The following is a 16311-nucleotide window of genomic DNA, read 5'->3' as shown; positions in this document are numbered from 1 at the left end:
TGCAGTCTAATGATGACAACCCTACAACACTGCTATTGCCTTCAAATAATGACCTTACTAGATTCCTCAAACCTCACTTCACCGGACTTCACCGGCCCTGTCTAATCCTTACAGAATTCAAGCAGGAGGTAGCATCATTTCTCCATCTGGGGATGAGAAGAATGGGCTCATTGAGCTTAGCTGTTCTCCTGGGGCCCTCAGCTGCAAGGCAGCCAAGCCAGGACTGCAACAGCTGGATGCCTTTGACGCCAGTGCTATTCTAGGCTGCTGCTAAGACCAGGTCCCTCGTCTCTCAAACAGGCACCCCGAGAATTTGCCTGGAGGGTACAGTATGTGGAGAGGAACAGGAGAGATTACAGATGCAAAGAAAACTTTGGGGGTGACAGGTATATTCATTACCTTGATTCTGGTGATGGATTCATGGGTGTACACGTATTTCAAAACTTATCAAAATGCAAAATGCATACTTTAGGGCACCTGGGTGACTCAGTTGGCTTAGTATCTGACTCTTGATTTAGGCTCAGTTAATGATCTCATGGTCATGAGATAGAGACCCTGCATCATGAAGCCTGCTTAAGATTCTCTCTCTCTCTCTCTCTCTCTCTCCCTCTTCCTCTACCCCTCCTCACTGCTTGCACTCTTTCCCTCTATTTAAAAAAAAAAGTATACTTTAAATATGTGCCATTAATTGTATGTCAATCACACATCAATGAAATTAACAGAAGAAAACACCCTAACGATAGGGGGTTGGTTAAACCTACTATGGCCCAACCTCATGATACAGTGCTTTGTTGCTCTTGAAAATGATGAGATATATAATAAATTAGCATGAAAATCTTTGTTATATTTGTAGTGAAATAAATCAGAAGTTATAAAACTGATATAAAATGATCAAGTTTCTGAAAATATACCTTTCAGACGCTATTTAAAGAGAAAAAAATTGTGGCATGACAAAAAGTACATTAGTAAGACTGGTTTTTGCGAGCACTGGGTGTTATTCTGTATGTTGGCAAATTGAACACCAATAAAAAATAAATTTATTATAAAAAAATAAATAAAAATAAACTTACTTTTTGCTTCTCTGTAATTTACTAGTTTTTTTTTTTTGTATCAATCATGCATCCTTTATGGCATTATTCTTTTTTCTAAGATTTTATTTATTTATTCACGAGAGACACAGAGAGAGACAGAGACACAGGCAGAGGGAGAAGCAGGCTCCATGCAGGGAGTCCGACGTGGGACTCGATCCCGGGTCTCCAGGATCACACCCTGGGCTGAAGGCAGCGCTAAACCGCTGAGCCACCCAGGCATTATTCTTATAAGCTTAGCAGGTAACAGAGATTTCAATGTATAGCCATAGACATAAAACATTTAGAGTCTCCAAACCATCCCCCAGGGCTGCATGCAGGCAGGCAGGCCGACACACAGACACACACCCATGCGCACACTCACAATGATTTTTTAATGGCAACACACTCTTTCATTGAACCTGGTGACAGCAAAACCATAGGTACAATTTCTTCCCAAGAGTTTTTTAATTTTTTCTTCTTTTAGTTAACGTATTTGAGCACTTTTACTATATTCTAAATATTATGCAGGATACTTATTAACTTCCCAAGAAGGCAGGGGAGGTCAGATAAGGAAGCTTAAGAAAGAAAGGTCCTTGCTCCTAAAAGCAAGGCCAACTGGGAGATAGTTTCCACATAATAGATATGTCTTTCATTGAAGGGTCACAAAATAGCTTACGTATTCTAACAGTGAGTAAAGTTTTATCATTTCATTACTAATGAATGCAGCGGTTTAAGGAAAATTAACTTTATGACGGGAAGCCTGTGATAAGACCACTAGAGATGGGTACCTCACAATTAATGGGAGTAATGGCTATAAAGTGAGTAATGGTAAAAACTACAGTACACTGGGATGCCTGGGTGGCTCAGTGGTTTGGTACTTGCCTTTGGCCCAGGGCAGGATCCTGGAGACCCGGGATTGAGTCCCACGTCGGGCTCCCTGCATGAGCCTGCTTCTCTCTCTGCCTGTGTCTCTGTCTCTGTCTCTGTCTCTCTCTCTCTCTGTGTGTGTCTCTCGTGAATAAATAAATAAAATCTTAAAACATATATAGCTATAGTACACTGCCAGGGCCCAAGAGTTTTATATTTGCAATTTTAGAATGAGAAATCATTCAATGATTGCATAGGACATTGTCAAGTATTCTCCAACTTTTATTATACAAGATTTTCAAAGAATAGTACAGTGAAGATCCATTTACCCATGACCTAGACTTGTCAAAGTTACCCTGTTATCACACTTGCTACACGTGCCTACCTACATTTATATGATCCTGCAAACGCTCTCATGAGTTGACACACAACAAACTAAACTTTCTAAGGAACTGTTTTCCCAGGTTGATTGGTTGCTGGAACAGGTTGGTAGATTGCACAACCATTCTTCGTGTAGCACGTCATGAGTTTGCTCACTGGCCTCGCATACGCTCCAAGCAAGAGTGCAACAGTTGATGGCACCAAGAAGAGAGACAGAGGGGAGATGGAGAAGGCCTGTGCTTACAGTGAGCTTCTGTGCTGACCACTGGATGAACAATGCTTCAACTGGTTGAGTGAAGACCCTCCTATCAAAGCATTTGGAATTTAATAATACTGCTGATATGTAACAACCTGAAGAACTTTGCTAGTATCAAAAACCCAAAGACGTTCTAGAGAACATGCATTAAGAAGAGAAGGAGTCAGGGGTGCCTGGGTGGCTCAGTCAGTTAAGCGTCTGCCTTTGGCTCTGGTCATGATCCCCGAGTGCCAGGATCCAGCCCTACATTGGGCTCCCTTCTCAGCAGGAAGCCTACTTCTCCCTCTCCCTCTGCACCTCACCACGCTCGTGTTCTCTCTCTCTCTTTCAAATAAATAAATAAAATCTTTAAAAAAAAAAAAGGAGAGAAGGAGTTAAAATGATTTGTTCAATGTACTGGATGTCTAGTATCTGTTATCTCTGAGGTGCTTAGAATGCTGGCACGTGTGGTCTACAGGCCTCTGCTTTCCACATCTGTCCTAGGAATAGTAGAGTGTGGCAGAAAAATGACAGGTCTGCTCAACTTCCAAGTAGGGATGAAGGCCTGTACATCACAGGAATGATGTCAAGACTACATCAAACGAGACCTTGCATATAACACACTCAGTCACATGCTTCCCCATCGTGATCTCCTTCCTTTCTCCCCAACTCTTTCTTCTGCGTCCCCCTTCTCCCCTTCCTCTGCTGGCCTCTCTGTGCCAGCTAACCACCACTCCCTACCCATATCTCAAACCATGTTCAAAAAATACAAAATCTCAAAAAAGACTCACACCATGAGATGCTCTGTTAAGAAGCAGAACATAAACTACAATACGGGGGGGGAGAGCAAAAAGTCAAGGCATTGTTAGAGGTTCAGGAATCTGAGACCCTTGGAAGGCGGTGAGGCCAACTCACAATTATTTAAGAATATTGCTGGAGCCCCAGATGATAAATAAACCGCATTGCTTGGCTACCCCTGCCTGCCAAAGGAACCAATGGTGCCGTGGGTGACCCCCCAGGGCAATAAACCAACCAAATCGGGGCTTGAAGTGCACTGTTTTCTTCCTTCTAATTTCCATATTACTAATTCTTTCTGTGTTACAAGAATGTGAACATGTTTACTTTGAAAAAATAGCAACTGAAAGAAGAGGCAGCTGGTCCAGAAATATGCTACGTTGAAAAGGAAAGTGAGAGCGATAGTCAAAACCAGGTGACAGATACCTGGGGAGGGAGTGGAGCATGTGTGCATGATTGCAGGATGGCCTCGTCAGGACCCAGCACACACGCCAAAAAAGACCATCTCGTGAACTTGCTGAGAAAGTTGAAAATCTACTTCCATTTGATTGGCTAAGAAAAATAGGATGATTTCAGGAACTTGAAATGTGAGCTGCAGCACTTGGCTGGAAAGCAGAGATGTAAGGGTACCAGAGTTAAGGGTGCTAACTTGATGCCCATGGCCATGCGACTTCAAGGCTGTGCTGTCCTCTTGTCTCCCAGCACAGCAGGTGTCCCCAGTAAGAGTGGGCCTGGAGGAATAAGCTGGGATGGTCAAAAGATAATCTGTCTGGGGGCACCTGGGTGGCTCAGCAGTTGAGCATCTGCCTTTGGCTCAGGACGTGATCCCGGGGTCCCGAGATTGAGTCCCGCATCGGGCTCCCCGCAGGGAACCTCCTTCTCCCTCTCCCTGTGTCTCTGCCTCTCTCTGTGTCTCTCATGAATAAATAAATAAAATTTTTAAGGAAAGATAATCCATCTGGATTTGTAAAGAACATTATATGAAAGAGGGAAAATATGCAGCATTGTTGTTGGGAAAAGATTTAGGTTAATAGCTGAGGATTACCTGCTATGAAAAAGAAAAAACAATCCCAAAACAGGTAATCACTTCTTCCTCTCTGTCACCTGCCCCTGACCCTAACCCTGCCTCTCAGGGGGCTCCCACCCTTTTGAGCACCTCTTCTGACACTTTCTAAGTCCTCTTCTGGTGGTGGGAGCTTGGCTAGCCATGCTATCCCATGGTCAGGGCGCCCAAGTCTGCACCAGGACCCACACTGTGACCCTACTCTCTATGGAGCATCCATCCTATGTCCCAGAACTCTGGGATGCACATCCACCCAGCTGTCCTGGAATGTGGTGGCCAGGTTTGTTTCCAAAAGGGTGGCTGGTGAGCAGACTGCTCCTACTGGCCAGCATAGCATTTCGTGCATGGAATCCCATCAGACTGGCCACCAGAACATTGCCGATATGCTCATTTCAAGTGACTCAAACAGGTTATACCTGCTCAGGGCCACAACCCCTAAGGAAAGCCCTCATGGGAGAGGAGGGTGAACATAGATCTAATTAAAGACAGATGAGAAAGCAATCCCAAACATTTTCTGAAGGAAAAAGAAACAACCTTGCATGTGTACATACCTATGTGTATATAATTGCTTTTTTTTCCTCTTGAGCTGTCAAAATCCTACTTATATGCCATGAATTTGGTTTTTAGAGACCTTATATCTTTCAATTTTTCCTTTTTAAACATGTTTCAGTAAAACGCCCATTTCCCTGGAATAGGTTGTACTTTGGGAGGAAAGGGAGAGACTGAGAAGTTCTGATTTAAACAAATAGGGCTTTTGCTGCAGAACTTCTGCGAGCCTTGAACATGCTGACATAAGCTATGTTAAGCAAAGGAGATGCAGCCCCTCCCAGCCTCATATGACTGGGAACCCCTTTTTACAGTGTCTTGTGGGACCAGATAGAAAATGCTGTTTTAAAAAAATAATGCAGGAGCACATGCACACACACACACACACACGCACGCACACACACACACAGGAGATTTCCTCCTATTTAGTTTCTTAGAAGGGAAAACAGACGGGGCTGGGTTTGTCCTTTGGCAGTTCCATTTCTGTAGACACACAACCAGAGAAGCAAGGTCAGCCCTTTGGTGTTGACATGTGGACCTCGCCCTGGAAGCAGGTAAGGATATCACCCAGAGAAGATTCTATGATATAGTTAAGGTCTGGGGCCCTTAGAGGGCTCCTTCTGATGGATTTGTTTTCAATCCCAGGACTCTGGAGAGGCTGTCACTGTAACAGAGCTGGGTGGACAGAACATACAAATCAGAGGTAAGGATTTTTTCAGTCACCACACTTGGAGCTTCTGGGTGGAATTAATACAAATCCTGTTCTTCCCCACTGAGCAGAGGATAAAAACAGCAAACTAGGGACAGAAACCAATCGATTCAATGTAGAATGACCTAGTAAACTTTGTAAAAATATCAAAACAAAACTGAAAACAGAGTATTCCCTATTATTATACATACACATATCTGGGAGAAATGCTTTGCAGACACATCTCGGCTTTCTAGCTTCCAATACTCTGCTTCCATGCAGCTGGCGTCTCATTTTCTCCTGGCATTTCTATTGAACTTTTTCATCGTTTACCTGTGCATGTCTAAAACATTATAGCCCTGATGAGACAGCACATTTGCTTAGAATACGTAGCCTCACATATAATCTAATTAACACATCTGGTATTATAGGCACAGACGTATGTGTGAGTCCAATAGCCCAAAACACGGAGTACTTCAAATCATACTATTTTTAAGTGGAGCAGTTATAAATGGTCAATCATGACATATCCTTAAGTCAGCTAGATATTTTCCTGTAAGAAATCTGTTCATTCACTGGGGTGCTTTGTTCATGGCCATAAATTTGGAAATCCTGGCCTACAGGGGTTCTCACAGTGGGATCCCATGACCAGTGGCATCAGCATCGCTTGGGGGCTTGTTAAGAATACAGATTCCTGGCCCCCACCCAAGAACTGCTGACTCAGAAACTCTGCTGGATGAAACCCAAAAGGGGTGAAGGAACACAAACTGGTTCTGTGGATACCTGCAGAGGAACAAGCAACCGAGGAAGCTGTCAAGATGCATCAGAGAATGGCAGCAACTGTGTAATCTTAAATAAAGCTAGATTATATACTCAATAAGCGAGAAAGTAGACTGAAACATAAATCCCTGCCTCACGCCCTCTCTTGACATCGTGATATGAGATTAACAGCCACTTAGTCACTGGAGATGCTTCTGGTCACCCAGTGTGGTCCGTTGCTAGTGCCATGTTGCTTCAGATTTGTAAAAAAAAAAAAAGAAAAGAAAAGAAAGAAACTTCCTTCTGCCTCCACTCAATGAAAAGAAAACAACATAAATGAAGGTGAAGCCCAAAAAGGCACCCCCACCAGGTCTCTGGTGGTTCGTTCTGTCAAAATTACCTCGCGCACTGATGGAGGGAGGGGACACCCAGCCAGCGGGTTATAGAAGGTGGTCAGGATGGAGAGGCGCCTTCCTTCCCTCCCCAGGGCCATGGAAAGTGCACCAAGACCAGCCAGGTGTGGGGGCAGGCGCTCTCCAGCCAACTGAGTCACTGCAGCGGCTGCAGCCGGAGCCACTTCTGCTTTCAAAGCTGTCTCCTCACCCTCTGTCCCCAACTCTTGACTTTTCCCACCACTGCTCCTCAACAGTATCAAGACAGTTCATGCTCTTAGCATTTGTGATTTTTAAAAGGGCTTTGAGAGGCTCCTGAGTGGCTCAGCTGGTGAAATGTCTGCCTTCGGCTCAGGTCATCGATCCTGGGATCCAGTCCCACATCGGGCTCCCTGCTCAGCCAGCGGGGAACCTGCTTCTCCCTCTCCCTCTCCATCTCCCTCTCCCCCTGCTTGTGCGCTCTCTCTCTCTCTCCCTCTCCCCCTGTCAAATAAAGTTTAAAAATCTTAAAAAAAGAAAAGTGGTGCTGAGCCACAATCTTAAAAAGGGCTTTCTTTTTTATTTTTTCCTACCACGAAGAACCCTATGAGCAAGTGCACCACAAATAACAGAACATTTTACAGGACAAGACAGTTCTGAACTTCATCTTTGCTTTAGGACTGGTCGACGTGCCAAGATGCCTCTAGTTCAGTTGCTTCTGTTGCTACATGGCGGGGTCTTGAGCCAAGTGCACGTGTCCATGCACTCATCACTGTGCAAGGACCCTGTTCAAAGGAGCTGCTAACCCATAGGCCAAGGCCTCGTTAGCTTGCCAAATTCACCATCTCTTACAAACAACAGAAGGAAGAAAACAATAGCTAAAAGCATTGCGCCTTATTGACAAATGCCCTTAAAAGTGATGACACAGTTGCCACTGTAATGCTTCGGAGTTTCTATTTTCTGAGCTCTCTGCAGTTAGTACGTTATTCCTGTTATTATCAACAGGATGTGATTGTAATTGGCCTGCCATACACAGTGTTGTTATTGACGTACGCAGTAATTACAGCACCACATTCACACCCCTTGCAAAACGTACGTTATTATTTCTGACCCTGAGAACACAGGGAGCGAGTGAGATTGGCAGGATGTTTCTGGGGACTTTCACTCTTAAAGAAATGGCTTCAATGGCATGAGGAACTGCTCTGGAAGTCAAGGATCTCCATTCTCGAGGCAAGGGGAGAACCAAGTGGGTAGCAGAGAAGGATCTGCCGCCTACTGAGGGGGCTGCAGGAGGAGCAGATGGGGCAGGTGCACCCAGATGCCTTTGAAACCAGGGCAAACGCTGATGTTTCCATTTGCCAAATCATGTAAATGAATACAGTTACTCGTGCTGAAGAGCAAAAAGGCTTGGAAACATTCACCTCTCTTAGTTTCACTTTCCTGTTTTCTACCAGGAAGCAATACAGAAGAAATAATTGAGGGTGTACACATGAATTAATATCTCCTGATGTTCAGAGGAGTGCTGATGAAACAGAACCATGAAGAGTAACCTGTGATCACCACCATGGGCTGGTCCATCCATCAGATACAATACTCTGGTGATACGTTTTCTTTTGAAAAGCCAGTATTACGACATGAAAAAAAAAGGTTCAGGAAGATTAAGTAGAAAAGTCAGGGATACATAACAACACAATCTAAATTTTGTGGTATAAAATCGATACATACTTAAAACCAAAGCCTGAGGGAAAATAAACCAGGACGCCTTGGTTGGTACATCAGAGTGGTACGACCTCAGTGGTGATTAAAATTCTTCATTTTTACACTTTTTCAGCATTTCCAAATACTGCATATGTACACCCCCCCATCTGAGAATGCCTTAGACACACTGAGTAATTAAAGCCAACCTGAGTGAGGCCTGAAATCATACTGCCCGTCTCTAACATCTGTCACCTTTAAAGCTGGTCCCTGAGGGTCCCTCTGCCACGGCCCTTCTGAGGTCACCCCAGTTCTGCAGCAGGCACGTACCTGCGAAGGTGTCGTCACACTGATTTCTGGAACAAAATTGTCCTCAAAGAAACTGATGATGTTCTCCTGCTGAAGTTCCTTTGTTGGGGTGACTTTAGGCAGAGGTGGGACGGGAGGCCCTTTCCTTGTCTACAAAACATCAGAAACACAAGCAAATGACTGGGGCCAAAGATGGCATGCGAGATGTGTAGACATGCCACACGAATGGCGCTGGACGGACAGTTGCGTCACTGACTACGATTCAGATATGCTTAGAGGAATGAGGCCACTTGATTGAGTTGAGAATACTGTCGACCTTGGTGGCCAGGGGAGAACTGATAAACAAAGGCCCCCCTGAGAAGCACTCAGGCAACATGACCCCATCCAACTCAGGTTGAGCGCTACACACAGCACCTCCGCCTCTCCAGTTAAACCAGGGTGACCCACTTTGTGAAGCCAACCAGAACGGATGCCTCATTTCAGCAAGAAATTAGAATTTTCACACTAAAATCGGGAAAGCTTTTCACTGGAATCACTGAGACCACCCACAGACAGCATGCATTTCACTTTCCACTGCAGTGTTTTGAGAAGTAAGGACTTTACAGATCAATTCCGTGGATCTTCTCGCCACTGTCTTTGGTTTCAAAGATTGAAGAATACTAGAGACTTCAAGTCATCCTGGAGAAATTTCATCTTCACACAAAGTAGGGAAGACAAGGGTGGTCATGTTTCTCTGTACTTACCTTTTCCAGCCCTTTTTGTTTCTCTCAATCCCTTGGTTCCAGACACTTTTGTTGAATGTCTACTCATGTGCCACATACTGTGGGCGATACCAAAACTGTGAAGTGGCATATAAACATCATGGCTTCCTTGGCCATACTTGCCCTGAGTGGAAGCGAAAGTGCCACAGGACGAAATGTCCAGGGAGAAAGGAGGGTTGATTGGAGCCTTTTGACAGTGAGAGGTGGGTGGAGGAGTGGGCACATGAACTTAAGGAAGCTGAGGCTGTAGAGAGAAGTCTTAACACACTGAAACATTGGGCATATGAGGAAATAGGAATCCAAATTGGAGAAATAAGCTGATTGCCTAGTGCCCATCACAATGCCTACAGCCTCTAGGTCTCCCTAGCCGGAAACTCCTTTTAATACCCCAGCACCATGGGATTATCCCATATGAGGTCACTTCACCACCAACTCTTCCATTCTCCCCAGTATATATGTTCTCTTCCTACCTGTGAAGGTGACCGAGGCCTTGCTGGTGCAGGAGATGCAGGTGCCAGTGTGTGATTGGGACTGGCTGTCGGGCTCGGGATGGGTGAAGGCTCCTCCGGTGGTGACGGTGTCTTTGCGATGCGGAGAGGACCAGAATCACTAGGTAAACACATGAGAGTCAGCAACAGGCCTTCTAAAGAATAGCACTTACTCTCCAGGGTGTCCTCCATCGCAGAGGAATCTTTGAGGCACAACTGGTTCTGTCTGTCACCTAGCCCCCTTTTAAGTTAATTCTGGTTGTTATTGATACTGGCACTTACTGCCCACTGTGTGCCAGACCCCATTGGTACATACTATCTCCCACCATCACAATACCCATGCATCATTGTCCTCACTTTACAGGTAGTAAAGTGGGGTACAGAGAGGTTAAAAACGCCTAAAGTCACTCAGCAATTTGGTGGATCTGAATTCAGGCCTTGGGAATGCAAACCCCCTGTTCTTTCCACTGTGCCAAAAAAGATGCTGGAGGAACCTTCCATACATAAGCTGACTTAGCTGAACTAGTTTCACTTTTGATTTATGAGAGAATCTTGCTCTGTCATAATCCACAGAAAAACTACCTACCCTGAAAATTATAAATTTTATGCTAAAGGCATCTTCAGGATAGTGTTAAGTAAGATTTCATAAGAGTCATTTCTGATATTTGGAAACAAATTCATTAGTTGTTCCTCTTTCTACACCTTATAAAACAATGACTCAGATCTGACACCTTGACCTGTCCAAACCAATCATGTGAAGGCAGAGGGTCAGTAATGTTTCCTGAGAACCCACTGTGTTCCCAGCACCTGGTGAGATGCTTGGGACCAGCTCAAATGCAATGACCAGGAGGGCATTTGGGATAACATCCTACTCTCTAAGTCTTTCTAATGTCTACAGATTGAGGGAGCAAGCTCTATACTGAAAATAAACAAGTGCATACACCACAGCATGGTCTACATATTCAAAGGAATGGGTCCTGTGGAGAGCACGGATGGGCCGCATGATTGAGGCTATGTGCCAGCAATCATGGCCTCTGTTGGGAAGTACAGCCCCAATCTGTGCTCAATAGAGAGTCCACTGAGCTCACTCACCACCTTGCTCTGCAGACGAATGATGAAAAAAAATGAAAGGAACACTTGTTAAGTGGCCGTGGCCCCGCTTCCTCAATTTATCTGATTCAGCAATATTGAGGTTTTCAGACACAGCTGTCCCTTTCATGTCTCTATGAGGGAGAACCCTTAATTTTTTTCATGTACATCACTGCTAAAACACCTGATGTCATTTTGATATTCTTATTGCAATTTTTTTCTTTGTTTGAAGCTGATGCTGAAATACAATATTGGAAACAGTAGTCCTTTCATGTATTCTTTTAGGGATGTTCTTTCCCTTAGAAATAGGAGATACTAGATGTTTATTTCATGGAGCAGAGACTCTTATGAATGTGATTAATATGAAGAATATCAAATATGAAAATTAGCTCTCTCCAGAGAGATGTGAACATATGGTGATGGCAGCACCTGTGCAGGAGCGTTTTTATAAATGTGTGTGTATGAGTGTTTATGTTGATGACATTAAAATGCAAATATAGAATATTAGGACTGCATATTACCTTACAAGCCATTTAGTTTGATACTATATTTTTTGTTGATTAAAAAAAAAGAAGATCTTTAACCAGAGGATTAATTGGATGCACTCAACGAAGGCAAAAGTAAGTTGACTGCAGAGTCATAAACCTGAAAGCTGGATCTTATGACTTCCAGCCCAAGGCTCACTAGCCTGCATTCCTTGAGTACGTACTGAGAAGGATGGAATAGAGGGATTCCAAAATCACAGGAGAAAGCTGGTGTTAAGCCAACTCCTGAAAAGGTAGACAATTAACTCATGGATTACTGGGCGTTTGCTGTATTTGTCTGACATACTCACAATAACGATGTACAACAGAATCAAAACAATGCAGTGTTCGTGAGGTCAAGTTAAGAGGCAAGATAATGGTGAGGTCTCACCTACATCCTCTTTCCTTTCCCAAAATGGATTCATCAAAGATGCCAGCACCAATGATAAGTCTAAGGACTCAGTATTGTGAGTCTGGGAAATTCCTTTCTTCTCTAAAGAAAGTTAACAGTTGCACGACTAGAAAGTCTGTTAAACCTTTACACCATTGCTGACAGATCCCATGTAAAATGAACAAGGCAGATAGTTCTATTGTGACCACGATGGAAGCTCACAATGAGTAAATCTGAAAGCTAAAGGTAAATGTAAAAGCACAGAACTGAGGCTGCTATCAGCCTCTATGTGGAAAGGCTTCTTAGTTTTAGATTTTTCTAGAATGAGTAAAATAGCATAAGCCGGTGCAGACAGCAGAAATTGCAACAGGCATTGTGTTAAAGGTGAACGGACATGACTTGGCTCTGATGAAGACAGCCTACCTGGGAGCTCCTTGAATGGTGAAGGCCTTGTCAGCATGCTGGTCACCCAGCTTCGTCATCACTTCATACAATTTGTGGCAAAGCTAAAGGGACAGAGACCATTTGTCTATGAGCTGTAAGTCATTCTGGTGCCAATCCAGGCTACTGCCCCAAGGAAGGAATTGTCTACCGAGAATCTTACAATAGTGTAGATGGTCTCAGAATAACTTAAATTCTTACAAAGGGGCAATTGAAAACTCGCGTCAAAATTGAAAGGCCACAAACACAAATAAACCTTAAAAGAAAACCCAAAATATATTTGTTAACCAGCGTACAGACGAGGAAACAAAATCTTACTGCTCCCATTGACTCTGCTAGAGATAAAGTCATCCAAGACGTTAGTTGATGACAGACCTGCTGATTGTCTGAATGTTCTGACACCAATTTTTCCTCAGCCTAAGAAGTGTCGCCCGAATGCCAACTTTTAAAGCTGACAGAAAACAAAACAAAATAAGACTATGCAACTGTGACACAGAGAAAAAGCATTTCAGAAGAGAAATGAAAACAGGCCGTGATTCCTGAGAGCCTATTTGTACATCCAGAGATAAAATCTGTACAAAATAGAGAGAACTATGTGGTCACTATAAAACATTGCAGGAATAGCACTGAGCCTAGTAACACTCTATGAAAACAAACACACACGTGACAAGGCTACATCCTTTCATTTGCTTTCAGAAGAAAAAAAACAGTTCATTTATTTCATATTCCATAAGTAAAAATAATCATCATTACTCACCACGGCAATTTCCTTATGAAACTTGGCTTCAAGGCTGGAAACATTTTTGAAAGTGTTGACGTAAAACCCAACCCGTCTACCACGTGGAGACACAAAGAGGGAAGAAAGGAGAGTAGGGAAAGACCAGTCAGCAAAACTTTACTTTCAATGGCGATAAAATGCATTAGGGACAGCAATAAAATTAATTAATATAATTTTGAGTAACCTTGCCCTGAATCTGCGGGCACAGAGCATAACCTCTCCTAATGCAGCTGACGCCTGGAGACAGTGGTTCTCACACTAAGGCGTGCAGGTGAAAGTGTGTTTCCAATTCAGCAGATCTCGGGTAGGGATGGAAGATTTGCACTTCTAGCAAGCTCTAGGTGACACTGAAGCTGTTAGTGCAGAGAGACTTTTGGAAGTCTCTGTCCTAAGAGTTTGTGTTTTAGATGCATGTCCTGTAAAGGGCTGGAGATAGAGACGTTTACCATTAATTTTCATAACATATGCATGGTCTCATTTGGGTACCATGTATTTGGATTCTGAAATGTGTTTGATGGGGGAAGTAGAAAACCCACCAATCAATGACAATTCATCAGCTAAAGTGAGAGTGTGCATTCACTGAGCAAATAAAAGCACAAGATCTCAAACATGTTTCGAAGCCATGGGGTGGGGGTGTTCTGTGATGTGAGACTTTTAGGTCCCTAATAGTAAGCACCCCCATCAGCACTGTGGATTCAGGCTGGTACCTCCTGTATGGGCTCCCTTTGCATTAAATGAGGGCTCTGTGGACTCTGTATTAACCCAATCCTTCAGAATCCATCTAGTCTCTTATTATTTTGATTTAATCCGTGTTCTTGTTTCAGTGACATTCTCAAAAATAACTCCAGGATCCTGATTGGTTTATTAGATTCCAAACCCCAAGTAAGGACCCGGATGCCAGAAACATTAGATAGGCTGGATATACGGAATAAACATAGACTGGAGGGGTTTGTAATTTGACTACTTCTTACTGGGGAGTAAGAATGTGCCCTTACACAGTTGGATCCCTCTTACTTAAACAATGACATGAGGGGTGCCTGGGTGGTACAGTCAGTTAAGTGTCTGATCTGGGTTTTGGCTCAGGTCATGCCCTCAGGTTTGTGGGACTGAGCCCCACATGGGGCTCTATGCTCAGCATGAAGTCTGGTTTGGATTCTCTCCCTGTCCCTCCTCCTGCTTGTGCTTGCTTTTCTCTCTCCCACTTTCTTTCTAAAAGAAATGAATGAAATTTTTAAACGGTGACAGAAAGGATAGAGAAGAGGGGGTTTCCTGTTTCACTGTGCCTTGCGTGAGCAGGATTCCAATAAGCAGAGATGAACAAATGTTCTATCATCATTAAAGCTTGTAAAAGAGTTGCCATCTAAGCACTTTTACACGTTCCCTCACTTAGTTCTTGTAACCACCCCCCAGGGTAGTGAGCCTTTATATTCTGGTCGAAGGAGGCACAGAGAGATTAACTGTTCAAAATCTTGCAATCAATAAGTGGAGAACCCATATTTGAACCCAAAAGGAGGAAAACCAATGGAAATCATGCACTGTTTGCCAAGAAATTCTGCTTATGCACAAATACCATTATTTCCATGCTTTCTGATGAAATTAGGTGGTTTAGAATTTTAACAAAATAAAAGATAAAAATCGAGATTCAGAGATGAAAATAATAGGTAAGAACTATGTGTAGCGGGATCCCTGGGTAGCTCAGCAGTTTGGCGCCTCCCTTTGGCCCAGGGTGCGATCCTGGAGTCCCGGGATCGAGTCCCGCATCAGGCTCCAGGCATGGAGCCTGCTTCTCCCTCCTCCTGTGTCTCTGCCTCTCTCTCTCTCTCTCTATGTCTATCATAAATAAATAAATAAATCTTTAAAAAAAAAAAAAAGAAGAACTATATGTAGTCTACCAGTAAGACTTACTTTCTCTATGGCTTAACCTGTACTTTAAATTCCTACCAGGTTCCACTTAATTTTTTCTTTAACTTTATAAGACTAGTTGATTTGAGTTTCCTTCATTTTTTTCAGCTTTATTGAGGTTTAACTGACAAATAAAATGGTAAGATATTTAAAGCATGCATTGTGGTGACCTGGTATACAATTGTGAAGGGTTCCCCCAATCTAATTAATTAACACAGCTATCACCTCATACATTTATCTTGTATGTGAACATTTTTACTCTCAGCAAATTTCAATTACATATTTATCGTGTGTGTGAACATTTCTACTCTCTTGGCGAATTTCAATTACATAATAGAGGTTATCAATTGCAGCTACCATGTTTTACATTAGATGCCCAGAGCTTATTCATCTTATAGCTATAAGTGTGTGCCTTTTACCAACCTTGCCCTATTTCCCAACCTCCTAGCCCCTGGCATGCACATTTCTACTTTCCATTTCTAGGATTTTGCCCTTTTTTTTTCAGATTCCACATCTAAGTGATATCATGCAGTATCACCTCACACCTATTAGAATGGCTATCATCAAAAAAAAAAAAAAAGATAACAAGTGTTGGTGAGGATGTGGAGAAAAGGGAACTCTTGTGCCCTGTTGGTGGAAATGTAAACTGATGCAGACCCTATGGGAAGTTCCTCAAAAAGTCAAAAATAAAACTACCACTGGATCCAGCAATCCCACTGCTGGGTATATTTCTAAAGGAAATGAAAGTGAGATCTCGAAGAGATACAGGCATTGCCATGTTCACTGCACTATTATTCACAAAAGTCAAGATATGAAAACAATCCCAGTGTCCACCAGTTATGGCTGAATAAATTCCATTGTGTGTATATGTGTCTGTATGTATGTTATCTATAGGCAGATAGATAGATATACATCCATATATTAATGAAGAAAATCCTGGCACAGGGTATTGGAGAAATAGCAACTACTTGGGAGGGCCAGACCAGAAGCCTGGGAGATGAGAGCCTGGTGAGGCAGGCAGACCTGTGCTCTGGGGCAGAGGATCTTCCAGACATTTGCAGGCCATGGTTACTTGCTGCCCTAGCCATATCTGAGACAGGGGAATGGAGAGGACCTGCAATGGAGGAAGCTAACTAAAGCAGCAGCTGGATGGGAGGA

At 43.3% G+C, this 16311-nt stretch overlaps 1 protein-coding gene across 4 annotated transcripts in view; it reads right to left on the bottom strand.

Moving 5' to 3' along the window:
* Positions 1–16311, bottom strand: part of AMPH (amphiphysin) — a 211202-nt gene that overhangs the window by 44970 nt on the left and 149921 nt on the right. For all 4 annotated transcript variants that reach the window (XM_025449343.3, XM_025449342.3, XM_049096418.1 and 1 more), the window contains exons 8-11: positions 13231–13306; positions 12456–12538; positions 10011–10149; positions 8801–8929 (exon numbers count right to left, since the gene is read on the bottom strand). In XM_025449343.3, the coding sequence (XP_025305128.1) occupies positions 8801–8929; positions 10011–10149; positions 12456–12538; positions 13231–13306 (427 nt within the window). The remainder of the gene's footprint in view (positions 1–8800; positions 8930–10010; positions 10150–12455; positions 12539–13230; positions 13307–16311) is intronic.

Source organism: Canis lupus, chromosome 18, assembly GCF_003254725.2.
Source record: "Canis lupus dingo isolate Sandy chromosome 18, ASM325472v2, whole genome shotgun sequence".
NCBI lineage: Eukaryota > Metazoa > Chordata > Mammalia > Carnivora > Canidae > Canis > Canis lupus.
This window is presented reverse-complemented; position numbering and strand designations above follow the sequence as displayed.